Consider the following 25755-nt stretch of genomic DNA (forward strand, 5'->3'; position numbering starts at 1 on the left):
TGCATCGAACTCAAATCTATGATCGAACTTCCACTGTAAACCTGCTTTAAACACATGATGATGCGAGCGAAATACCGGAGTGAACATGGCTGTAAATGACTTTTGCAGATTATGTAAGGAATAATTGACGACAGGCCGTAGAATTATTAGAAAAATAATGCACACCCGAGGTGCTAATGCGGTCACGACGCGAAGCGTCTACGTCACGGCTCTCAGCCCGCCCTCTGTTCGTTGATTGGCCCGGCCGTCCAAGGGCCGCTGGAAAACTGAAAGATAGGCTGCTATCTCAGACTGACTACAGGAGCGAAATGAAATTAGTGGAAGTAGGAAGTCTGACGTGGTCAGGCTATAATTTTACTGCATTTTCTCTGTAAAAAAAAGGAGAGTAATTCTGTGATTTTCTCTTTATCGCTGCTCACATGCATACTGTTATTTCTGCAAACTTTTAACAATTAAACAACCATGATTTATTTACTAGAATTGTTTAATTAAAGGCACTTAGACTTCTATGCAACTTTATATAAACCAACACCAAATAAATGTTTACAGAAGTTGATCAGCATCTGTCCAGCATTTGACCATCACCACCTATATAATAAACTGTATGTGTCTCTTAATATCATTGTTGTCCTGGATAGCTGAACTTTATATGAATTATCAACTACAGAAAACTGCTCATCAGTTTAGCAGACATTCATGTTGGAATATGAACATATTCTTACATAAACTAAACAAAAACATAATATAACTAAACAAGAAACATATTTGTTAAATGAAACATCCACCCAAAGGAGAGCCATGTCAATTCAAACTATTGTCTTTTGGAAATACCAACATATGGTTATCATTTTATCTCAAAGCATTTCTATTTGTTCTTTCTCTCACACACACACACTCTAGAGTTATAATCAGACATTATTGTTAGAGATTTTCATATTTTAATAGATTTGTTATGAAGTGTCTTTGGATCTTTTGGCTGAAACTGTATTTGTACGTTCAGATTTAACACCATAATGAGGCTAAAGATGATGATGATGATGCTGATGATGATGATGATGATGATGATTGTGGTTTGCAGTGCTGTTGTGCTTGTGTTGTTCATGTTCTTCACTGGAGCTGAAACACATCCTGGGTCTGGCACGGCGTCTCCACAGAACAATTCACTCTAGACAAAATATATATTATTGACATTAAAAAAATGTTGTCTTGTTTTTTTCCAAAACGAATAAAAAAATCTTAACATCCTTATACTCACTTTAATACTTTAATTAAGTTTTTAAAAATCTGAATTAAAATGATTAATTTACCTAATAAGCATTTTTTTTTCTTCTTTTTTTTCAGAAATGTAATAAAATGTTTATGCCAATGGGGTGAAAAAACAAAATTCAAGATATGTTTTTCTGGAAACAAGTCAAATCTTCTTATATGAATGTAAGTAAGTTCAAAGGATGTTTATATATTTACTGAAAGATTAAAATACGTTAAAGGTGCCATGTGTAATTGTCTGGCAAAAAAAATCAAGTCATACTCCACATTCCATACCAGATGGGGGCAGTATACCTCACATATCAAAATATGTGATGTAGGATATGGTATTTTATAAATCACACACTATAAATATGATAAAGAAGCAGAAACAGATAGTTGCAGTAAAGTAAGATATTTTAATAAGTTGAAGAAACAATAATGATTTGTGACACACACACACACACACGATTTGCGCATTGCCATCATGTGTGTATTACAGGTAACGTTACATTGCTTCCTGATATCTCGTGCGCAAACACAAATAACTATTTATATATATATATATATATATATATATATATATATATATATATATACTACAGGGCCGTTGAATGCTTGTATCTGATAACCGTGAAGCTCTTGTAATTATTACTTTACCCAACCTCTCCATGTCGAGTGATGCAGTAAACATCAGACAGCGCACGTGAACCGATCATCTCTACTATAGTAAAAAAAACACGAACACTGTTGAAAGATACAGTAGGCTACAAATGACCTGTTCGCGCCACAAATTGTTCTCCGTCCTTAGCGACCGAGTCATTGAATGTGAAACGACCGGCTGCTGTCGTCAGCGAGCAGCACTCTTCAGACAACGAGGGCGCGCGCGCCGCGCTGATACCTCCGTTTCAGTTTCTCAAACCCGCGCAGTGCGGCGGTCAGAACACGGAGACCATTCTGCCCCTAGCTATGCGTGCGAAAGCATGGGGAGCGATCCCGGGCGTGTCAGAATGGGTGCTGAACGTTGTAAAACAGGGCTATGCGCTGCAGTTCGCTCGCCGTCCCCCGCGCTTTCGAGCCCGGACCGTGACGAGCGGTCCTCTTCTTATCTGATTTGTGCTTCAGAGCGCAGTGGTTGTAGGGGTCTCTTGCCAAAGGCTTCAGCCATCCTTCCGCTCTCTTCCCTGAATTGAAATGAAGTAGTGAGCTGTACTTTCCACACGACACGATAGACATCAGGTTCAAGTATGCCCACAAGCCGTGCGAGTTATTCGTGTCGTGTATTGCAGGTTGGCTGGTGGTTATGTGCCCCGCATACCGCCTCCCATGGCCGAAACTGGTATTACGACACCTGTCGGGCCGTGGCTAGAAATGCTAATGCTAATTAAGGTTGATATCTCTGCAGCACTATAACTTGACATTTTTTTAATGACATCATTGCCCTTATTTCTTCTCATTCTTTTGATGCGTGTAGCTCATTTTTTGGATATTTTTACCTCAATTTTTACACATGGCACCTTTAAGCACTTTTTTCATATTATTTTTCACCTATTAGTTTTTTTACTCGTATCCATTTAGATCAGTGTTTCTCAACCCTGTCCTGGAGGACCCCCAACACTACACGTTTTCTTTGTCTCCCTAATCAAACACACCTAAATTAACTCATCAGCTCATTATCACATGGGTTAATGAGTTGAATCAGGTGTGTTTGATTAGGGAGACAAAAGCCCTATTCGCACGGGATTAGTATTGTCTAGGGACCTCGTGTGATTTAGAAATTACCCCCGACATCTGAATTTCGTGTGGCGCATTCGCACGGGATAAGCGAAGCCTGTGATTCTACTCGAATTTACTGACTTTTCTCCCGGAACCCGGATATAAAAATTGTAGTTTATACCCATATTATATTTATATTTATATATCCGTTTTCAGTGGGCGAAAGATGGCTTTTTGCGTATGGTTGAGAGTCTGGTTAGATGGATAAAAATCTAATAGCTCAAGGTTTACGTTTGATTTATTTGTAACATTAAACTCGAATTATGATGTGAAACCCCCTTGCTTGATTGTGCATTATTTTTGATAGGCTATTGTTTGGAAATGTCTTGTCTTTATAGGTCTAGATGTACGCATGATATATCATAAACAGAATGATATTACTTCACGCATGCTGTAATACTGTATGTCATCCATCTAATCATTAGGGGCCAAGCACTGAAGGTGCGGGCACCTATTGTATCTGTTCTGGTTCTTATTCTGCTTCTTTTTCTTTTTCTTTTTCTTTTTCTTTTTCTTTTTTTTCTTCCGACTGGGCGTCTATGGCAGCCTATAGAACCGTTTGCGGGAAACTTATGAAAATTGGCACAGTGATAGAGGACAGCCTGAACTATCACCATAGCAAATTTGGAGTCTCCAACTCATTCCCTCTAGCGCCACCAGCTGTCCAAAGTTGCACTCATGTTTATGCTAATAACTTTTGAACCACACGGGCTAGAAACAAAATTCTTTTTTCCTCTGATTCCTGAGCTCATGACGACTTGCCTGGACCCTATGACGTCATTTTCCGTCATAATAGTTTTCCCGCCATTTTGAATTTTCCGAAAAACCTACTTTTTCGAACTCGTCCTAGACGGTTTGTCCGATTCTCACCAAAATTGCACCAGATCATCTTCAGGCAGTGCCGACAAAAAGTTATGGAATTCAAGTTGTTTCGCTTAACCGTTTTTGATAAACGTACAAACAAATTTTACATAGCACTTGCGAAAACAGACGTAAGGCTGTATCTCCGCAACGCTTTATTGTATTCAGACCAAACTTGGTACATGTCATCATAAGCATGACTTGAGGCTACATGCAGCGTTTCGGCGCAGCGCCACCTACTGGTCCGGAGATATGAAGAATTTATATTTTTGCTTATAACTTCTGAACGGTTTGTCCAAAAATCACAAAAGTGGTCTCGTTAGATTCAGGGCATCGTGCTGAGTCGACTGATATCCAATTTTCCCATATCGGCCATTTTGGCTGTCGGCCATTTTGAATTATGTGCTAAAATGCTGTATTTTATGAACGCATGAACGTATCGTTACGAAACTCAGTATGGGTCATCAGTACAACGCCCTAAAAGTACTCAAAAATGTATGAGACAGCGCCACCTTTTGGTCAAAAGTTATAATGAAATTTCCAAAAATGCTAATAACTTTTGAATAAATTTGCCTATAGTAATGACACTGATCTCAATAGATTCCTTGGGTTATGCTGAAAACATAGATACCAATTTTGCCATAGTCAATCAAAGTTCCTGTCCGCCATCTTTATTTTCTTTTAAAACCTACTTTTTCGAACTCCTCCTAGACCGAACGTCCGATTTTCACCAAAATCGGATCGTGTCATCTCCAGACCGTGCCGAGTAAAAGTTATGGATTTCGTGTCGATAGACGAAACCGTTTTCGTATACCGCAGTGTCAAAGTTGAGGCATGATGCCAAAATGACTATTCAGGCTTTATATCTGCAATGCCTTGACATATTGACACCAAACTTTGTATGTGTCATTGTCACTTCACTCTGACCACATCACATCAGTTTCGTAACTGCGCCACCTATTGGTCGAAAGTGATAATCATATTTTTAGTTATTGTATGTGATTTTTCAACCATTTTGCCAAAATTCATCTTCAAATGTCTTTAATTGCTCCTTGCTGCAGTGGGTCTCACACTCCCAGCCACTTTGGCATGTCTTGTCGTCTTGCTTGCGCTTGGCCCCGGTGATTGCTGCTTGTTATTAGGGGCCAAGCACTGAAGGTGCGGGCACCTATTGTATCTGTTCCCGTTCTTATTCTGCTTCTTTTTCTTTTTCTTTTTCTTTTTCTTTTTCTTTTTTTTCTTCCGACTGGGCGTCTATGGCAGCCTATAGAACCGTTTGCGGGAAACTTATGAAAATTGGCAGAGTGATAGAGGACAGCCTGAACTATCACCATAGCAAATTTGGAGTCTCCAACTTATTCCCTCTAGCGCCACCAGCTGTCCAAAGTTTCACTCATGTTTATGCTAATAACTTTTGAACCACAAGGGCTAGAAACAAAATTCTTTTTTCCTCTGATTCCTGAGCTCATGGCGATTCGACTGCACTATATGACGTCATTTTCCGTCATAATAGTTTTCCCGCCATTTTGAATTTTCCGAAAAACTTACTTTTTCGAACTCCTCCTAGGCCGTTGCTCCGAATTTCACGAAAAATGAACCAGATCATCTCCAGACCTTGACGACCAAAAGTTATGGAATTCAAGTTGATTCGAATTACCGTTCTCAAATACCGCGCAAATACATTTTACGTAGCGCTTGCGAAAACAGACGTAAGGCCGTATCTCCACAACGCTTTATCAGATTCAGACCAAATTTGGTACATGTCATCACAAGCATGACCTGAGGCTACATGCTGCGTTTCGGCGCAGCGCCACCTACTGGCCCGGAGATATGAATAATTTATGTTTTTGCTTATAACTTCTGAACGGTTTGTCCAAAAATCACAAAAGTGGTCTCGTTAGATTCAGGGCGTCGTGCTGAGTTGACTGATATCCAATTTTTCCATATCGACCATTTTGGCTGTCGGCCATTTTGAATTATGTGCTAAAATGCTGTATTTTATGAACGCATGAACGAATCGTTACGAAACTCAGTATGAGTCATCAGTACAACGCCCTAAAGGTACTCAAAAATTTATGAGACAGCGCCACCTTTTGGTCAAAAGTTATAATGAAATTTCCAAAAATGCTAATAACTTTTGAATAAATTTGCCTATAGTAATGACACTGATCTCAATAGATTCCTTGGGTTATGCTGAAAACATAGATACCAATTTTGCCATAGTCAGCCAAACTTCCGGTCCGCCATATTTATTTTCTTTTAAAACCTACTTTTTCGAACTCCTCCTAGACCGAACGTCCGATTTTCACCAAAATCGGATCGTGTCATCTCCAGACCATGCCGAGTAAAAGTTATGGATTTCGTGTCGATAGACGAAACCGTTTTCATATACCGCAGTGGCAAAGTTGAGGCATGATGCCAAAATGACTATTCAGGCTTTAATATATGCAATGCCTTGAAATATTGACACCAAACTTTGTATGTGTCATTGTCACTTCACTCTGACCACATCACATCAGTTTCGTAACTGCGCCACCTATTGGTCGAAAGTGATAATCATATTTTTAGTTATTGTGTGTGATTTTTCAACCATTTTGCCAAAATTCATCTTTAAATGTCTTCAATTGCTCCTTGCTGCAGTTGGTCTCTCACTTCCAGCCACTTTGGCATGTCTTGTCGTCTTGCTTGCGCTTGGCCCCGGTGATTGCTGCTTGCAGCTATATTTATTATTATTCTGCTTCTTCCGACTGGGCGTCTATGGCAGCCCATAGAAGCGTATGCGGGAAAGTTGTTCCGGTTTGACATTCTGATAGAGGACATTCCCAACAGTAATTGCACCAATTTTGGTGTCTCTAACTCATTCCCTCTAGCGCCACCACCTGTCCAAAGTTTCACTTATATTATGCTAATAACTTTTAAACCGTAAGGCCTATCAACAAAATTCTTTTTTCCTCTGATTCCTGAGCTCACGACGATTCGACTGGACCCTATGACGTCATTTTCCGTCATAAAAATATGGCCGCCATTTTGAATTGTCCAAAAAACCTTCTTTTGCGAACTCGTCCTAGACGGTTTGTCCGATTTGCACCAAAATTGCACCAGATCATCTTCAGGCTGTGGGGACAAAAAGTTATGGAATTCAAGTTGATTCGTCAAACCGTTTTCGATAAACGCGCAAACAAATTTTACGTAGCGCTTGCGAAAACAGACATAAGGCTGTATCTCCGCATCGCTTAATCGTATTCAAACCAAACTTCCTACATGTCATCACAAGCATGACCTGAGGCTACATGCTGCGTTTCGGCGCAGCGCCACCTACTGGTCTGGAGATATGAAAAAAGGCTATTTTTGCTTATAACTTCTGAACGGTTTGTCCAAAAATCACAAAAGTGGTCTCGATAGATTCAGGGCGTCATGTTGAGTTGACTGATATCCAATTTTTCCATATCGGCCATTTTGGCTGTCGGCCATTTTGAATTATGTGCTAAAATGCTGTATTTTATGAACGCATGAACGTATCGTTACGAAACTCAGTATGGGTCATCAGTACAAAGCCCTAAAGGTACTCAAAAGATTATGAGACAGCGCCACCTTTTGGTCAAAAGTTATAATGAAATTTCCAAAAATGCTAATAACTTTTGAATAAATTTGCCTATAGTAATGACACTGATCTCAATAGATTCCTTGGGTTATGCTGAAAACATAGATACCAATTTTGCCATAGTCAGCCAAACTTCCTGTCCGCCATCTTTATTTTCTTTTAAAACCTACTTTTTCGAACTCCTCCTAGACCGAACGTCCGATTTTCACCAAAATCGGATCGTGTCATCTCCAGACCGTGCCGAGTAAAAGTTATGGATTTCGTGTCGATAGACGAAACCGTTTTCGTATACCGCAGTGTCAAAGTTGAGGCATGATGCCAAAATGACTATTCAGGCTTTATATCTGCAATGCCTTGACATATTGACACCAAACTTTGTATGTGTCATTGTCACTTCACTCTGACCACATCACATCAGTTTCGTAACTGCGCCACCTATTGGTCGAAAGTGATAATCATATTTTTAGTTATTGTATGTGATTTTTCAACCATTTTGCCCAAATTCATCTTCAAATGTCTTTAATTGCTCCTTGCTGCAGTGGGTCTCACACTCCCAGCCACTTTGGCATGTCTTGTCGTCTTGCTTGCGCTTGGCCCCGGTGATTGCTGCTTGCAGCTATATTTCTTTTAGTCTTCGCTCTTCTGGTGGTTTTCAGCTTTCTCTTTGTTCTGCAAATTGTATATGGTGTCGGTGTGCGATATGACCCAGTGCCCAAAACACTGTCAAAACACTCCAACGCAGCTTCCATTCTTCGCGAAAGATTAATAAAAAGGCGCAAAGGAAATAAATACCTTGAAAAAAAGATACAGCCCCGCCAAATCCTGGACAAAATCAGAGATGCCGATTCGCACGGGACTAATATTATCACAGAACGTCGGTGTTCGGCGTAATATGGTAGGCTAGGTCATTTGCGGGGGAATTATTACTTTACAATTTACAGACATGGCCGATTCGCACGGGATTAAGATCACAGACAACCTCCGCAATTATTACAAATGACTAGAGGTCCCTAGATAATACTAATCCCGTGCGAATAGGGCTAAAGAAAACGTGTACTGTTGGTGGTCCTCCAGGACAGGGTTGAGAAACACTGATTTAGATGGACAGTAGTAAGTGTTAGTATAACATGTGTCAGTAGATTGTGACTAGACCACACGTAAGCAAACATTTCTCACCTAAGCACTGTCCTGCAAACACTCACAGAAGAGTACAGCAGTCAAAAGCAAGAGAACAAAGGTTCCCACAACAATCAGGAGATGAGTCGAGACAGCCACAGCAGCAGTCTCTCCAGCCCTCAGCACTGCAGCACGTACAGTCTGCTTTCTGACATTCACAACTCTTCTGCTTGCACTCCTCACAAGAATCTTTGCCGTCGGTGGAGTCCATTGCTGATGGATTTGTCAGTGATTTGTTGCAACTGTGGTGAGCAGGTTTGGAAACATTCTCAGATCTTTACCAGTCTTTATATTGTGCAGTCAGACAGTGATTTGCACGTGCACGGCCCTACAGGAGAGTACTGAGCATGTGCAGCCAATCCACTGCGCTCACACAAATAAAATAAGCATAAAATGCATTTGCCCAAAGCTATGAATGCGAAACATGAGTCCATGGTTTGTTTCTGAACAAGTGGTAAACTTAAACTAAATTACTGATTTTATTCAAGTTAAAATATTATGTCGCTAAGTCAACCTAAATAAATGAATTTATGCCACCAATTATAAGGGTTAAGTCAGTTAGACATAGCTCAATAACAATTGCAGGTTACCATTTTCTGCAGTGTAGATGATTCTCCAAAATAGACTGAGATATTTGAATTTATACCTCAAAATATTTGTGCTGTAGGGTTTGCATATACTAGTTGGGTAGTCGTCTGCATCCAAAACTTAAATCGAATCAAGAAATTTTGCATCTGCAGATGGTCGGCACCCCACGCAAATGGACGGCATCGTTTGTTGTGTGCAGCAAAAAGGAAGCTTATCTCAAAATAATAATTTAATTGAAAAAAGATTTAATTCTTTTACTCTCTCAATAAAAACCTTGTGTTTCAATAAATAATATATGAAATATAAAATATATTACCGTAATTGAAGGAGTTGAAAAGAGAGCAGTCAAGTCACAGATATAATATTTGTCAGATGAACAGACAGTTGAATATTGCACATGGTACCCACAGGACTGCCGACAGTGCTGCTTCCTGTCTAGCTGCTTCCTGTTTGTGTCTGCAACGCTGCTGAGCAAGTTGCCTTTGTATCTGATGAGCTTTATTTGCAACTATAGGTCTGCTTGTACTCCATGTTGTATAAAATTCTAAATTTAATTCTGATATTGCCATATTAACCTAAGGTAGTGTGCGGTAATGTTCTAAAGAAAAAGAGGGAAAATCCTCACTGTTTTTGAAAATATATATTTTTCATTCATATAATGAATACACTCTAAAAAATGCTGGGTTGTTTTTTAATTAAAAATGTTAACCCGATGGCTGGGTTCGTCCATATTTTACCCAAATTTGGGTTGAACCAACCCAGCATTTTTTAGAGTGTAATAATTAATAACTTCTATTTATTTGTAGATAACTTGTATTAAACTATCAAAATACAACCAATACCCCAGCTAACAGACTTTAGTTATAAGAACGTTCTCCAAATATTCAGTGTTGGTTCTGGGAACGTGAGAAATGTCCAGTTTTCTTGACGTTAGAGGAACGTGTTTTAAAAGGTATAATGTTCCTCAAACGTTCTTTCAACTTAAATTTTGATTTAAAATTCAACATTATAGGAATGTTGATTTCTAACATTCCAAGAACATAAAAATGTCCAGTGTCCTGAATGTTAATATAATGTTATTTTAAAGGTTAGTGTGATCCCAGCTAACAGACTTTTGTTATAAGAAACTTCTCCAAATATTCAGTGTTGGTTCTGGAAACGTGAAAAATGTCCAGTTTTCTTGACGTTAGAGGAACGTGTTTTAAAAGGTACACACAAAAACTCTGAATTCCTGTGAGTTTATTTGGTTCCAGCCTCAAGAGTGTAAAGTGTTAAAATATGAGTGTTAAATGAACACTCAAGAGTGTAAAAGTTAATGAGATAATTATGTGATTAATTGAGTGATGATTGAGGATTATTGAAGACACCTGATGTTATCAAGCAGAATCACTGAAGGAGAAAATATATTTCTTAAGTCGCCATTATGGAGATCAGTGTTTGCTTTAGTTGGCCAGTCGACCCTTACCCCTTTTGTTTTGCTGTTGTAACTGTATTATAACAGACAGATGTACACAAATAAAAGAATTAGATATTCTGCTTGTTATCATCAGGTGTCTTCAATAATGCTCAATCATAACTCAATTAATCACTTAATTATCTCATAAACTTTTACACTCTTCAGTGTTCATTTAACACTCATATTTTAACACTCCCAGGAGAGTTAATTTAACACTGGAGTTTTTGCTGTGTACCTTTTAAAACACGTTCCTCTAACGTCAAGAACACTGGATATTTTTCACATTCCCGGAACCAACACTGAATATTTAGAGAACCTTCTTATAACAAAAGTCTGTTAGCTGGGATGTTCCTGAAAACATTCTTTCAAGTTTAAACGACCACAAATACATGTATTACACATAACTTCTGGAGAGAAATAGTGCAGGCACTGTACAAAGAAGTATCTTGCACGTCAAGCAACTGTTCACACTATATCCAATGGCATGTATGCTGGTGTTCGCGTCAAACCCAAAGTTTATTTTGGGATTAAGTCATCACGATTGTGATGTCTAATCAGGAATCTTTGCGAATCATTTATTTCCAACCAGTGATTCTGAGCATCAAAATCACATGATTTCAGTAAACAAGGCTTTGTTGTCATAAATGTTTCAAAATGCTGCTGCTTTACAGCAATATATTGTATAAAGTGCTGTATAAATAAACGTGACGTGTCTTTGCTGAAATGCTGAATTGCAAAAATATACATTGCTATGATCAGATGCTTCTTATCTGGTATTTTTTGATTATTTTGTTAATGAAAGAAGAGTGTCTGTAAAAAAGAATACGCTATATCTAATCAACAATTGTGGCAACAGATTACAAGCAATATTATTAATTAAATGTAACAAATTAGAATAGAGTAATGTCTGTCTGTTATTCAGATATTTTTGTTTAATTTTTTTTTAATAATTTTACTTATTTTAAATGGTTCACTTTAAAGAATTAATTTGATTAATTATTACTCAATTCTAATTTGTTAATTGTTTGTTAATTTTCAAGGTTATTAAATGAAACTAAAGGACCCCAGACTTGTCCTTTTGAAGGTGGCATTATTAACAGCCAGTGGTTCAGTTTTAACTGCAGGGAAATCACTTAGTTTAGCCACTACAATCAACATACAATTTGTATGTTTTTCGCTATAACAACCCACATGTCAAACCATATGCTCATAGAATTGATTGCTACCATGGAGGATTTTACATTCTGATTGTCACAACAATGGATCTTACAGTAGAATCACAGTTCTAACCTAAAGAATTACACAAAACTAGTAATGTCAGTTTAACCAGAAAGTAGGCTCTGGAAAAGATCAGTGAATTAAGTCACTAAATTATGAATTTTATGAATTTTATTATCAAAACACAATCATTGACTCTTGATCATACTTTCTTTGGGTGTTTATGCATAACAAATGTGTTTTTAAAAAACACATTTTATAAATAAATAATGTGTTTTAAAAAAAAAAAATGTGTTTGCTTACAGCAGCCAGAGATAGTTTAAATTGCAAAAGTCAAGCGTCAAGAGTCCAATTAAAGCAACCGCTAATCTCCATTATGGCGACTTAAAACTGAAACTCAATAAATCATCACCTTCTAAACCTCTGTTAAATCTCTAAATAAGACCTTAGAGAATAAGACCTTCTGTAGACATCTGACAGAAATAAAGTCTGGTTAGTAATAAGTGAAGCTGGTAATGCTGTTTGTGGAGTTGTTTAATCCTCCTCTGCTGAGATCTTCACAGATTTAATGTCTTCTTTTCTCTTCAGTGGATTTCATCTAAGGCTGTGTCTAAAGTCAGTTGTAGTTCTTGCGTTTCTGTCTCCTTCAGTGATTCTGCTTGTTAACAGCAGGTGTTCATCACTAATGTGCAATCATCACTTAATTAATAACTTAATTATACAATCATTATTCAATTATCATTCTTGAATCTAGAAATGTTTAATATCTCATTCAGTTTGAGTTCTGTTTCAGTCATTAAAGTTTTGGTAATATTTGAGTGCAGTGAACTAAATTTTATTTATACAGTTTGCAGTATACATAACAAATCTGAAATTAGGAAACAAAAGTACACAAACTTATTAAAAAACATGACAGACATTAACAACAGTTCTGTGTCACAACCAAAAAAGGCACACCTGTTCAAAGAAAATACATTTAAATGTTACCTTAATGAATAGGTATAGCAAACAAAGAAGGATTAAGCTTTCTTGTGGGCGGATGATGTGAGTGTAGTCGATACCTAATATAATTAGACCAGTCTAGAACATTATAAACAGCTGAATACTTGCATATTTTTGTAGCTATCGAAATAAAAATGCATGTATTTGGACTTGAATAGACCAGCTGTCGAATCCAACTGCCCTGCGAATGCTGGGTATCTGTGTGAAGGGAAAGCGTCTGAGTGCACGTTCAGGGATATTGTCACATTTTGGTTTTTTTTTTAAAAGCCACTGAGGCCTTTTGTTTAAACTCGAAACTTTGTAAAACTTAAAAGAATATTTAGTTAACTTAAATCTCGAAAAGATGTTGAATTAAGTAAACAATAATAGTTAGATAAACCTTTTGGAACATGAAAAAAAGTTAGTTATACTGTTTGCTAGTGTAATATCCAAGGTAAACCTTTCTAGTACATTCGCAGTTCATTCTCATACTGTATTTTCAGAAGTTTTGGAATATTTTTCCTCTACCCAAATTTGTCACTAATGAAACACAATAATAAATAATGTACTGAGAAGGCTTATGTTGACCTTTTAAAAAAAAAATTACAACTACCTTGTAAATATATTTAGCTATTTTATTACAAAGTTTTCACATATAAATCAACAACAATTACAATTTTAACAATATAGCTTTAAGCTGCCATTATCGGGGCCAAACACAAATAAGATGATAAGACATGATAAGCCAACATGGCTGGGAGTGCAACAGACTAACTGCAGAAAACCGCAATTAAAGACATTTAAAGATGAATTTAGGCAAAAAAGCTGAAAAATCATCACTTTCGACCAATAGGTGGTGAAATTACCAAATTGGTGTCTTGTGATCAGAGTTGAATGGGTTGCTTCAGATCATTTAGAATGAGTCATTTATATAGCGCTTTCATATGTACTACTGTACACCCAAAGCACTTTACAATCATATCAGGGGGTCTCTCCGCAACACCACCAGTGTGCAGCATCCACTGGGATGATGCGACGGCAGCCACAGTACAACGGCGCCAGTGCGCTCACACACACACCAGCAATAGGTGCATGAGGAGAGAGAGTGATAGAGCCAATTCAGTGGACCTCGGTTTAACGTCTCATCCGAAGGAAGAATTTGCGTTTGAATAGCGCGCGCTCTCCGTGACCATCAGATCATTAGAACATTTAATAGTAGACACTTAAATGATTATAAACATATATAGCTCATACCTGGGTGAATCGTGTTCGCTGAGTTTTGTTTAGAGACGTGCTGCAGAATATAAGTTCACGGAGACGGAGAGGCAGAAAGCACACCCTGCTTATTTTCCTTATTTTACAAAAGGACAATGTTTTGTTTTGATTGTAAGTGGACACATACAAAAGTAGACATTTTACAGTTTATTTGTTCATATTTCTTAAGTCTGTATGACTATAATTGACAGAGTTTTTAAAGTCTATTTTGCTGCTATGTGAAGAAAATCCAGCAAAACGCACTGGCGCATTTGTTGACCCCAGAGGGTAAACTTAAAATACTCCCTTATTTTAGGGGAGTAATGCAAATTGTAGAGGGTCAACTTTTATTTCTGCAAACTCGCAATAATAACAAAACATTGTGTTTGGTATTATATTAATATTATTAATAAGTCTCTTTTTGTTTTTTTCAATTCATAATCATTACATAGGCTGTCATGCTGTAATATATATATATATATATATATATATATATATATATCTTTATGTTAATAAGCAATAAATCATTGCCTATATATATATATATATTGGCAATGATTTATTGCTTGTTAACATAAACATGCGATTAGTCGACTAATGGCTTAAATGAGCAACCACTAGTCGACTAGAAAAATCTTCAGTCGAGGGAAGCCCTACTGTATTTGTATTCGTCTCAGTTGTTTCTCACAGCAGGTCGTTTAATCTGACACAGAGACACTGAGGCATCATAAACCCTAAATCCAGCATAGAGGGGTTCAGAGAACGTGGTGTTGAATGTGTGTAAGTGTGTGAGTGAGTGTGTGTCAGAGACGCTGTAGAAGGACAGAGTGCCGGCTGACCAGTCCAGATAGACACCTACTCTTTTAGAGCGGGCTGAAGGGACGGGTATGTCTCTGTTATTATTATTATGCCAAGCACTGTATCTGTCAGCAATACAGAAAACACACCAGGACATTTCATTATAACCAAATCTACACTGATTTTCTCCTCCCCTGCTGATTCCTTTATATGTCATTCCTATATAACTCCAGCCAGTCCACTCCGCCTCCCAGTAACAGCGTCCAGAGAAACTCTCTTTAGAAAGAACCTGCTCATAGTGTTTAAATCTCTCTGCATGATCAGGATACGGCTGTTGCTCTTTCACATATGTCAACTTCCTGTTGTCCTCAGAGAGAAAGAGACGGATGTTTGCTGTGTTTGGATCCAGTGTGAGATCACAGGCATCTGAACACAAGAATAACAGAACATCAAATATAGCCTCATGGATATGGTAATTATTCATACATTTTATGCAATTGTATTGTTAGGCCTTTGAATGTAGCTGTTTGTTGGTGAATTTTTATTTAAAGGCCAATTCTTAAATATTAATCGGGCAAATTATATAATGAATAAAAATGTTTTTGTATAACTTTTTGTCAGAAATGTTTCTACATGCTACATGTCAGGCAACCTTAATTACCACCAGACTTGAAATTAGCCCACACATTTAACCCATAAACTTGTATTAAAGAGGCCATATTATGAGAGAACATGTTTTCATGCTTGAATGTTAAAAAAAACACATAATTTTTCCCATATTCTCCATTGTTGCAGCTCGTCTCTTCCCAGTCAGATAGTGGTGCTCTGTTTATTTCCTGTCTCTATGAAGCCCCGCCTTCTAGAAAAGCACAATGTGCTCTGATTGGTCGGCTGCACCAGTGTGTTGTGATTGGTTAACCGCATTGAGTGTGTTTGGAAAATGTCCAGTGGTGGACGAAGTACACAAATCAAGTACTCGAGTAAAAGTACAGATACCTTAATAAAATATTACTCCAAAAAAAATTAAAGTACTTGATTTTTTTTTTAATGTACTAAAGTATTAAAAGTAAAAATACTGATCAATGAATGTTTAATTTGTAATTTTAAATATTATTTAATATTTTATAGAATCCCACAGCTCAAAGAAACCTGGGGAAGGGGGAATTGCTGGATCTGATATTATTATGAATTGTTATGAATTGTCAAGTAGTCAGTAAGGAAGATTATAAGCAGTCGGTTTATATAAAATATATCATATTTTTTATAATAATTAAAATTAGTTTATAAAATTATAAAAGTATTTAAAAAAAAAAAAAAAAAACACTGATCAATCAGTACTTTTTATTGTAATACTTATTACATTAAAAGTCAAGTACTTTTGTATTTTTACTCAAGTAAAATTGAAAAGGAGTTCTTAAAACATTAATCTAGTAAACTTATTATTAGGATATCTGTACTTTTACTCAAGCATACTTAATTTGAAATTTGTTCATCACTGGTGTACAAAACATGGCTTACATTTGTGCAGTCCTGGTGTGATCCTAAAATGTTCTCCATGGTCCAAACTAGAGAGAGAGAAACACATAAAACAGATGGCAAATATTTTATTAACATTTTAATTGCAAAAAATGTAAGGAAATATAAGAAACTAAACAGAAAATAAAGAAAAACTACACATCCCTGTGACATAAGACAAGATGCACTGAAGAATAACAAATTTTAAGTCTCCACCTCTATGTAATCCCTCCCCCTTAAAAGGTATATACATTTCAATGTATACTGTTTAGTTTTAGACTGATTTTGGACGAACTTGCAGCCGCGCTCAATAAAGAAGAACTTCTGAACGCGATCCCAACTGTCTCACTGGTCTCTGCTTCGATCAAAGAAAACTTTACAACAGCACCTAGTTTGTTTGTGCATCTGACATACAGGAGTCGTACATTAGGCATGCGCAAGTCCGTTATTATTACTGTAATTGTCTTTACCTTTACCATAGCATGACACTGGTTTGCTTTATCCAATCGAAAGATGTAGTTTGCGTGCAGCGTTTGGGTGTTTTGAGCCACCGTTCAGTCTGTAGCCTATTTCACAAAATTTGCGGTGATAAACCGCTTGCACTGCTCCGAAAAAATCAATCACAGAATACGAGAGAGGTCGTGCTTTGATAATTTTTAATTAATAATAAAAAGTTAACAATTAGGCTACAGTAATTAAATTAATTGTTACCTCCCTGGAGGATAATTGAGGCCCCCTGCTCTAGGGAAAAATTTGTCTTCAAATAATTAAGAATATACTAAGATAAATGTGCTTTAGCCCCACATACTTGAGTAGCTGAAGTGAGCAGTTTGGATGGTTGAGTGTGTCAGAGAGCTGCTTGACTCCTGAATCTCCTGGGTGATTGTAGCTCAGATCCAGCTCTTTCAGGTGTGAGGGGTTTGAACTCAGTGCTGAAGACACATAACCACAGCCTTCCTCTGTCACCATACAGCCTGACAACCTACAGACACACACAGTCAGATCATCTACAGACACACATCAAAATTATGAGTTGAATGGACATTATCCCTTATATGTTCTTCTTACCTCAGTATCTGCAGCTGACAGTTTGTACTCTTCAGTCCATCAGAGAGCAGCTTCACTCCTGCATCTTGCAGGTCATTGTTACTCAGATCTAGTTCTTTCAGGAAAGAGTTTGAGGATTGTAGAGCTGATGACACAATTTCACAATCCTGAGCAGTAAGATTACAGCCAGCAAGACTAAAAAGAGGGAGAGAGAAAATAAAACTTTCTTTAAATATGCTTATTTTGAATATTGATATTTCTTCTTTCTTTCTTTCTTTCTTTCTTTCTTTTTCTTTCATTATCTCTTTCTTTAGTTCGTTTGTTCTTTCTTTATGAAGCATAATACAACAACCGTTGCCCAAAGTTCTGGTTTCTTTGGGCTCCAAAGAAGGTTCTGTTTCTATGTAGTAGGTGGTAGCTTAGCTAGTTACATTTAAAGTAAATTGCCCAAAATTGGACATTACTCTGCAAACTTTTTTTTTTTTACTATTTAGCACTCACCGAGCTTTTATGCAGTTCCTTACAGCTGGTATCAGTCTTCTTCTACCCTCATCTGATGTGTTGTATTTCTTGAGGTCCAGCTCATCCAGCTCCTCCTCTGACATCTGAAGTATGTAGGCGATTGTGGAGCAGTGAGCAGGAGAGAGTTTCTTCTCTGAGTGTTTGTCTGATTTCACAAACTCCTGAATCTCTCTGGACAGAGTCTGGTCTTTCACTTCCAGCAGACAGAGGAACAGATTGATGGACCTTTCAGTGGAGAGTCCATGTCCATCTTTGATCTTCTCTTTAATGTACTGTGTGGTTCTCCTGATGCTCTCTGAGCTGTTCTCTGTGTGTGTCAGTAGATCCTGTAAGAGTCTCTGATTGGACCCCAGTGACACGCCCAGCAGGAACCGCAGGAACAGATCCAGGTGTCCATTCTTACTCTCAATGGCATCATCTACTGCACCTTTAAGCAATTTTTGTACTGAAGCAAAATTCTTCAGTCCCTTCATAGTTGTACTTACATGAAAGTAAAACACATAGAAAGCAGCGAGAAACTCGTGAACGCTCAGATGAATGAAGCTGTAGACTTTCCTCTGATGAATCACTGATTCCTCCTTAAAGATTTCAGTGCAAATCCCAGAATACACTGAGGCGTCAGTGACGTCTATGCCGCTCTCAATCAGGTCCTCCTCATAGAACATCACATTGCCCTTCATCAGCTGTTTGAAAGCCACTTCAGCAAGTTTCACAATCACTTCTCTGTTGGACTGCAGGAGTTTCTCTGGATCTCTCCCTTCATACTTCTGATTCCTCGTGTTGATCTGAATCAGCAGGAAGTGGATGTACATCTCAGTCAGAGTTTGAGGGATTTCTGCACTCAGATCTTCTTCCATGAGCTTCTGAAGCACAGTGGATGAGATCCAGCAGAAGACGGGTATGTGGCACATGATTTGGAGGCTTCTTGCTCTTCTGATGTGTGAGATGATTCTGCTGGCTTGATGCTCGTCACTGATTCTCTTCCTGAAATATTCCTCCTTCTGAGGCTCATCGAATCCCCAAATTTCTGTCTGACGGTTGATGTATTTGAAGGGGATCTGATTGGCTGCTGCTGGTCTGGAGGTGATCCAGATGAGAGCAGAAGGAAGCAGATCTCCTTTCATGAGGTTTAACATCAACACACCCACTGATGAAGTCTCAGTCGCATCAGAAACTTTCGGAGTGTCGGAAAAAGTCTGTGTGATTCTGCTTTCATCCAGACCATCAAAGATGAACAAAACTTTACATTCCTCATAAATCTTTGAGTCTAGATCTTGAAGTTCAGGATGAAAGTCCAGCAGAAGTCTGTGAAGACTGTACTGATGATCTCGGATCAAGTTCAGCTCTCGAAATGGAAGCACAAACATGAAATCTACATCCTGATTGGCTTTTCCCTCTGCCCAGTCCAGAATGAACTTCTGCACAGAGACGGTTTTCCCAATTCCAGCGATACCTTTAGTAAGAACAGTCTTGATTTGCTCTTTCTCCTCATGTCCTGGCTCAGGTGAGGCTTTAAAGATGTCATTGCAGTAGATTGGAGTGTCTTGTGAGTGTTGTGTTCTGGCTGTTTTCTCCATCTGTAAAACCTCATGTTCTTCATTCACTCCTTCCCTCTCTCCCTCTATAACATAGAGCTGTGTGTAGATCCTGTTCAGGAGGGTTTGATTCTCTTGGAGTTTGATTCCCTCAAATAATCTCTCATACTTGAACTTCATGTTGGTTTTGTGCTGGTCTTTGACTCTCTGCAGGTCTCCAGTCTCCAGTGTGTGTGTCTGCAGGACTGCTTCAGTTTTGTCCTGCCTGATGTGGGTCTGAAAGTGGGATGTTGAGGACGGCACAGATCTGGTCAGCTCATGTATGTCTCCCCTGCTGAAATTATGAAGAAAAGAGCAACAAAAAAGTAAATTACAGGCATTACAATGACCCTTGGAGACCATCATAAATATATAGGCTACTAGTGCTGGGTATCGATTCAAATTTCAAGAATCGATTCGATTCCGATTCTCAAGATCTTGAATCGATTATCATTATTCGATTCGATTCGATCCGATCTGATCCGATCTTATATTTTTAAAATCAAAAGTTTTAACTGTTCATGAACAATCAAGTGTTTGTATTAAATAACATTCACAAACATACATTAATGTTGTAAAAATGTATTGTTCACTCAATGTATTGATGTTAGATAAGGCATTAATGTTAATGAATGGTGTCTTAATGTAGTGTTACCAACTAAACAGGAGATAAAACGTGTTTTATTTGACTTAATTGACTGTCCTTTTATTTAATCCAAAAATGCGTTCATATTTAAAAGGCCTTTAGATACAACGAACCGCACACGATACCACTTTAGGGGCCGTTCACATATCGCGTTTTATGCGCGTGCAAATTCAGTGAGAAGCACTTCAATGCATCTCAACAGGTCATGTGACAAAAACAAGCCTTTCCGTAACAACATGGAAAGCTCGGCCGAACAGCTGATCATAGCTGTACAGGGCGGCTTTTTATTTCTCATCTCAATGAATATATCTAGTAGTAAAGCTAATGCAAGGGCTAGAAATCAATTAATTATTTGATGATACTTCCTCGTCATCATGGAGAGCGCAGTTTGCACGAGTTTGCACCGCTTTCTCCTCTCAACAAGCGCGTGCTTTCCCTTTGCGTCTGCCGTTGCTATGCAACCATGAACAGAGGCGCGCCTTGAAAACGAATTTGCACGCGCAAAAAACGCGCTATGTGAACGATTCATTCCTCCTTTCTTGTCAACAAGTGGATTCAGAGAAACCGCATTAGCAGCGCCGCCGGTCGCCATGTCTCAGTGTGTTTATGGGGAAAATGTAGGCCTGTTATTAAATCGATCCTCTGAGTTACGGATCGATCTTTAGAAAATAATATGAAAATCGATTTAGAATTGGTGAATCGATTTTTTCAACACAGCACTATAGGCTACCATGATTTTAGTACCCCTATGTAGTGCATATGCCAGCCAACATGTCCATGTGGGCTCCGCATGGGTTTTATCTGTGTTATATGCCTTATCTGTGTTATATGAATTTGTGTTCAGAGTGGGCCCCAGGTAGTTTGTCTATTATTGCTTATTTTCGAATACCACATGGGCCATATATAAATATAAGAAAATAATGAATAATAATTAAAATGAAAGTAGGGCTGGGCGATATGGGCAAAAAAAAATATCACGATTTTTTTTTTTATATCAGTCGATATCGATAATTATCGATAAATTTCAAATCTTTATTTATTTCAAGTTTAAAGACAGATTTGTACTCCTAAGTGAAAGCTGTAGAAACCAGAGCGTTATGTTTTTAAACTACTCTTTATTGTCAGAACATATCATGACAAACACTTGCCAAACAGGGCAACATTCACAAATCCGAGGACGTAGAACATTCAAACATTTGACATTTTTCCTTAACAAAATAAATATCTTTATTTCAGTAATATTAGCTTGAGTTAGGATGCAGATTTACTTTATACAATTTATGTTCATTAACAAAAACAGTAACATCTGTTAAAAAAAGTAACAACATTATTTTTATTTGGTAAAATGTAATATTCTTTAGTTTTATTAAAATTAACCATTGGTCATCCAGCATCATGCATTTAGATCATGATAACCACAGATAAAATGTAACCTATGGTTTCTATGGTATTTATGAAAACCAGTAGCCTAAATACATTATTAAAAACTGTAATTATATTCCATTAGTCCTTTAATACATTGTCTACATTAATAATATTATACAATTCAATATATATATATCCCACATTTCATGGTGCAGTTAATATTACTAGACTAGCGTTACAGTAAATCCGTGGTAAATGATGGAAATGTGTCGACGGAAAAGCCTTCTCTGTATCGTTGCGCACAGTGCTTCTCCTGTTCGTCAGCGCAGTCTCATCTGCCTTTAAACTGGTTTAAATCACTGAGACATTTGTGTTCCTTGCTGAATTCAAGCGCTTCTCACTGAATCTCGTGACCGAGACCGATCAGAGTAAACGCGTCTGCTCTAGTGAACTCGCGCTGCGCTGCCGTTTGGACTTTGAGCCGAGCGGATAAACGGTCCGTGTGGTGCGCGGTTCAAATGAGATTCGATCCGCTTTTGGCGCAAAAACATTATCGAACATTTATCGAACTCTTGATATCGTTTTATCGAGAAAAATTATATCACGATAATTATCGTTATCGTTTTATCGCCCAGCCCTAAGATATAGCAGCTTGTTTGGTTTATACCATCTCAACTGAAATATCCATGCAGATCAGATGTGGGTTTTTGATGTGCTGTCATAAGGCTCTACTCATCAGCACAAGGGTGACTGACAAAACTCAGACAACAGAAACCTTTAAATCCCAACAGAGCATTAAAGAGTTAGTTCACCCAAAAATGAAAATTCTGTGAACTAACCCTTTAAACACTAACAGATCTCCACTATATCACTATGTACAAAAATGCAAAATAACACTTCTGTTCAGCAAATTAAAAAAATGAGCAAATCCATTCAGCTGCAAAATTTATTTTTAAATGGCACATAGTGACATAGCCAAACTCACCCAGTCAATTGTATCTTGACATAGCAAATGTGCCTTGTAAATACACAATTTAAAAAGCCCTTAAAGATTCAAGAAATTAAAGAAAACACTGATCACCAAATGTATTGTAACAGTAATAAACTGTACATTAAAAGAACAGTTAAGTTCTTAGTAAAAAATAATGTACAGAGGTTTAGATGTTTGTTTTAATTAAAATAATAAAGTTTGTAATTACCATTATGGTGGTCAGTTTTTGCTTTAGTTTGGCTCTTGACTCTTTAACATTAGTTTTTTCTCTGGCTGCTGACAGTGAGTTTATAAAGCACATTTGTAATGGCAAGACAAAGCCAAGAGGAAGTTGTTCAGTTGTTCTTTGCTGTTGTGATGATGCTGTAATCGCCATGGACTTCTTATTCACTGATTATATTTGTGTTCAAATAATTGTATATTTATTGATTATAGTATCTCTGTGATTCTACTAGCATTAGATGCAGCAATATCAGCACGTTTTAAATTATTGTTTCTAAACTTTAATGGCAGTTGGTTTCTAATCTATTTTTTATTTGGTCCACTGGAATCCTTGAAGAAATTAATCAATGGGGCCCAATTTTCACCCACTGTATTCCCACAATAAAACCATAATAGGGGACCAATTTGTGGGACCAATGTGATCACCCATGTAGACCCCAAAAAGTTTTGTGTGTTGACCACCTCAGCCACATTATTAGCACTCATTGGCGACCACAGTGAGCTCATGAACATGTAAATGGGCTCCTCTTGGAGCTCACTATGGACCAATCACATGCCCCTATGGGCTAACCTACATAGAGCCCATGTGGAGCCGATGGATGAATTTCTATTTGGGTTGCCCAAGCAGGGCCAAAGTGACAGCCAATCAAAACCCCACATGGGGTCCACATGGACATGTTGGTTGGGATGTTGCATGATGCAAAACATGTTTGGAGAACATTTAGTATTTTTTCACTGAAAGCATTATTAATCTGAGATGCACTACTTTAAATTAGCCATATGTTTATACTAACAGAGCTTTGGAGGTCACTGGTCCATCACTGAATTCAATGGGTCGCATCATGGATGTGTTACTCTTCAGAGACACACCGCTGGGTTCTGGAGACTCTGATCTCAATCTCTGCCTCCTGTTGATACTGACAAATGACAAAACAAAGCAGCGCTTAATTTACATTTATTCATTTAGAAGAAGCTTTTTTCCAAAGTGATTTACAAATAACAAATACAACAAAGAGATTCAGTGAAATGAGAAGTGCTGTAATAAGATTGTTCAGAGGAGTACAAATGAAGTGAAAGTAATAAATGGTAAATTTCTGGAGAATATTAGAGGAACAGAAACAGCGAAGGTTCAGGAAAGTGATGTTGTGCCTCTCTGTGACGTGACCCACTCACTCAGCGACCACAGGCTTCTGGAATTCACAGTAAGTCAGTTTGGATGAAAGCATCCGCCAAATGCAAAAATGACTAGTGTTGTACCTGGGGTCAGAGGTCACTGCTGCATCACTTAAAGCAGAGGACGGGATCTCCATGGGTTGATCGCACCTTGATCCAGGACTCATTTTAGAGGCAGTGTCTTCATCTTCTCTTTCTTCACTGAGACTCATTTTGAAGGCACTGCCCTCCTCCTTTCTTATAAAGAGTGAGACCTTTTATGTAGAAGCAAAAATAAAAGCAAAAAACTAAAGTAGTTTAACTAATGAAACCTTATTGTAAAGTGTTACTGATTTTTCTTGTACATGTTTGTCTCATTTGTTTAAATCGCTCATGGAGATATCCAACATTTAATTGAAACTAGTAAATTAACTAATCAAAGCTGATTTTATGAATAAGCAGGTGTCAAGATCAGGGAGATGTTTTTTTTAACGTTGCCTGTTTAGCAATATATCATAGTGCAACTGCAACGCTTGCTGACATTGTTTGATAGGCCACAGCCTCATCTAATGCATTCACCATCGCCACGCTTACCATACGTTTAATTACATTCCCCATTAAATAAGTACAAGTATAGTGCATTGCTGTACTTTAAGGGTATTATAGCTAAAATTCAGTGTAATAGAATTTAAACTCAATACAGCACAACAGCAATTCAGACCAGATAGAGTAACAGCAGGCCTAGCCCAGCACTAGCATATTTAATTCACTTTTTAATGTGAAATCTGAACACAATAAATTATTTAAATGTAGTTTTAGCGTTTACTGTTTACTGCTGTGATATCTTGATGAAGTATACAGTATTCACCACTGCTTTTGTGCAGTGCAGCTGAATGCGGAAGTAATTATAACGGCAACCAGCGAGCGTATAAAAATATACGTTACCCACTTTAGGAAGGCCAAACATTTTATTTTTTATTATTTTTTTATGACTACATGAAGAAAAAGTTATGAACTTACCACAAAATATGCGGCCGTTTGAATGCCCAATGTTATCTAGGTTTACAGCGTCCAAATGGCGTCTCGTCCAAAAGTTCTTTCACTTTCGCTTTTACGGTTTTTACCTCGGCTCTCCTGACAGACAGTCGCGCTCCCTCTAGTGGCGCAGAGCGTCACAGAGTCTCACACGATCAGCACGGTTGTCTTGTTCTATGAAGGCAGGTTTCCACCACAGTTGAGTACAGAAATACTTTTTTTAACATCTCAAAATAATGAAAATCGTGCTCGTAATTACTTATTTTCTCGTACTGCATGCACAAAGCAGCGGAGAAGAAGGGAGTGGCACGCTAGCGACATCTGCTGGTCAAAGCCGTGTCAGTGCAACACAGCAAACATGGCACGCTCTGCAAAACAGTTGTTTAAAGGGGTCGTTCACTTTAAAATTAAAATTCTGTCATCATTTACTCACCCTCAAGTTGTTTCAAACCTGTATTAATTTATTTCTTCTGCTGAACACAAAGAAAGATATTTTGAAGAATGTCAGTAACCAAACAGTAGTCTGTACCCATTGACTTCCATAGTATTTTTTTTTCCTACTATGGAAGTCAATGGGTACAGACTACTGTTTGGTTACTGACATTCTTCAAAATATCTTTCTTTGTGTTCAGCAGAAGAAATAAATTAATACAGGTTTGAAACAACTTGAGGGTGAGTAAATGATGACAGAATTTTAATTTTAAAGTGAACTATCCCTTTAAGTAAGTGCAG

At 37.7% G+C, this 25755-nt stretch overlaps 1 protein-coding gene and 1 long non-coding RNA gene across 4 annotated transcripts; both read right to left on the reverse strand.

Moving 5' to 3' along the window:
• Positions 1-466: 466 nt before the first annotated feature.
• LOC307001046 lies at positions 467-9689 on the reverse strand. Its single transcript, XR_013798151.1, has 3 exons — positions 9564-9689; positions 8660-8901; positions 467-1165 (listed from the first exon to the last, which is right to left on the reverse strand). It is a non-coding gene; the product is annotated as an uncharacterized lncRNA (long non-coding RNA).
• Positions 9690-12743: 3054 nt separating this feature from the next.
• Positions 12744-25119, reverse strand: LOC307001055 (NACHT, LRR and PYD domains-containing protein 3-like). 3 transcript variants are annotated; one of them, XM_079617159.1, is made up of 9 exons: positions 25009-25119; positions 24094-24263; positions 23631-23753; positions 18018-19907; positions 17538-17711; positions 17278-17451; positions 16940-17035; positions 16473-16519; positions 15291-15380 (listed from the first exon to the last, which is right to left on the reverse strand). In XM_079617159.1, the coding sequence occupies exons 2-7, from the start codon at positions 24219-24221 to the stop codon at positions 16942-16944; spliced, it is 2583 nt and encodes an 860-aa protein (XP_079473285.1). In that variant the 5' UTR covers positions 24222-24263; positions 25009-25119; the 3' UTR covers positions 15291-15380; positions 16473-16519; positions 16940-16941. The 3 variants fall into 3 exon arrangements, with proteins under 3 accessions (XP_079473284.1, XP_079473283.1, XP_079473285.1); XM_079617158.1 differs by lacking the exon at positions 16940-17035 and having other exon boundaries at positions 12744-15380; positions 18018-19904; positions 25009-25118; XM_079617157.1 differs by lacking the exon at positions 16940-17035 and having other exon boundaries at positions 12744-15380; positions 25009-25118.
• Between the last annotated feature and the right edge of the window lie 636 nt (positions 25120-25755).

This window comes from Phoxinus phoxinus (genome assembly GCF_949152265.1).
Source record: "Phoxinus phoxinus genome assembly, chromosome: 6".
In the NCBI taxonomy this organism is placed as follows: domain Eukaryota; kingdom Metazoa; phylum Chordata; class Actinopteri; order Cypriniformes; family Leuciscidae; genus Phoxinus; species Phoxinus phoxinus.

What these genes read in the sequence shown, in the direction of transcription:
- LOC307001055 (XM_079617157.1), bottom strand. Translation starts at nt 24,221, where the DNA reads ATGAGTCTCAGTGAAGAAAGAGAAGATGAAGACACTGCCTCTAAAATG. An exon ending in CCAGTGACCTCCAAAGCTCT is followed by an intron (nt 19,908 to 23,630) that starts GTTAGTATAAAC and finishes TCATAATTTCAG; the next exon opens with CAGGGGAGACATACATGAGC. An exon ending in TGTCAGCTGCAGATACTGAG is followed by an intron (nt 17,452 to 17,537) that starts GTAAGAAGAACA and finishes GTGTGTCTGTAG; the next exon opens with GTTGTCAGGCTGTATGGTGA.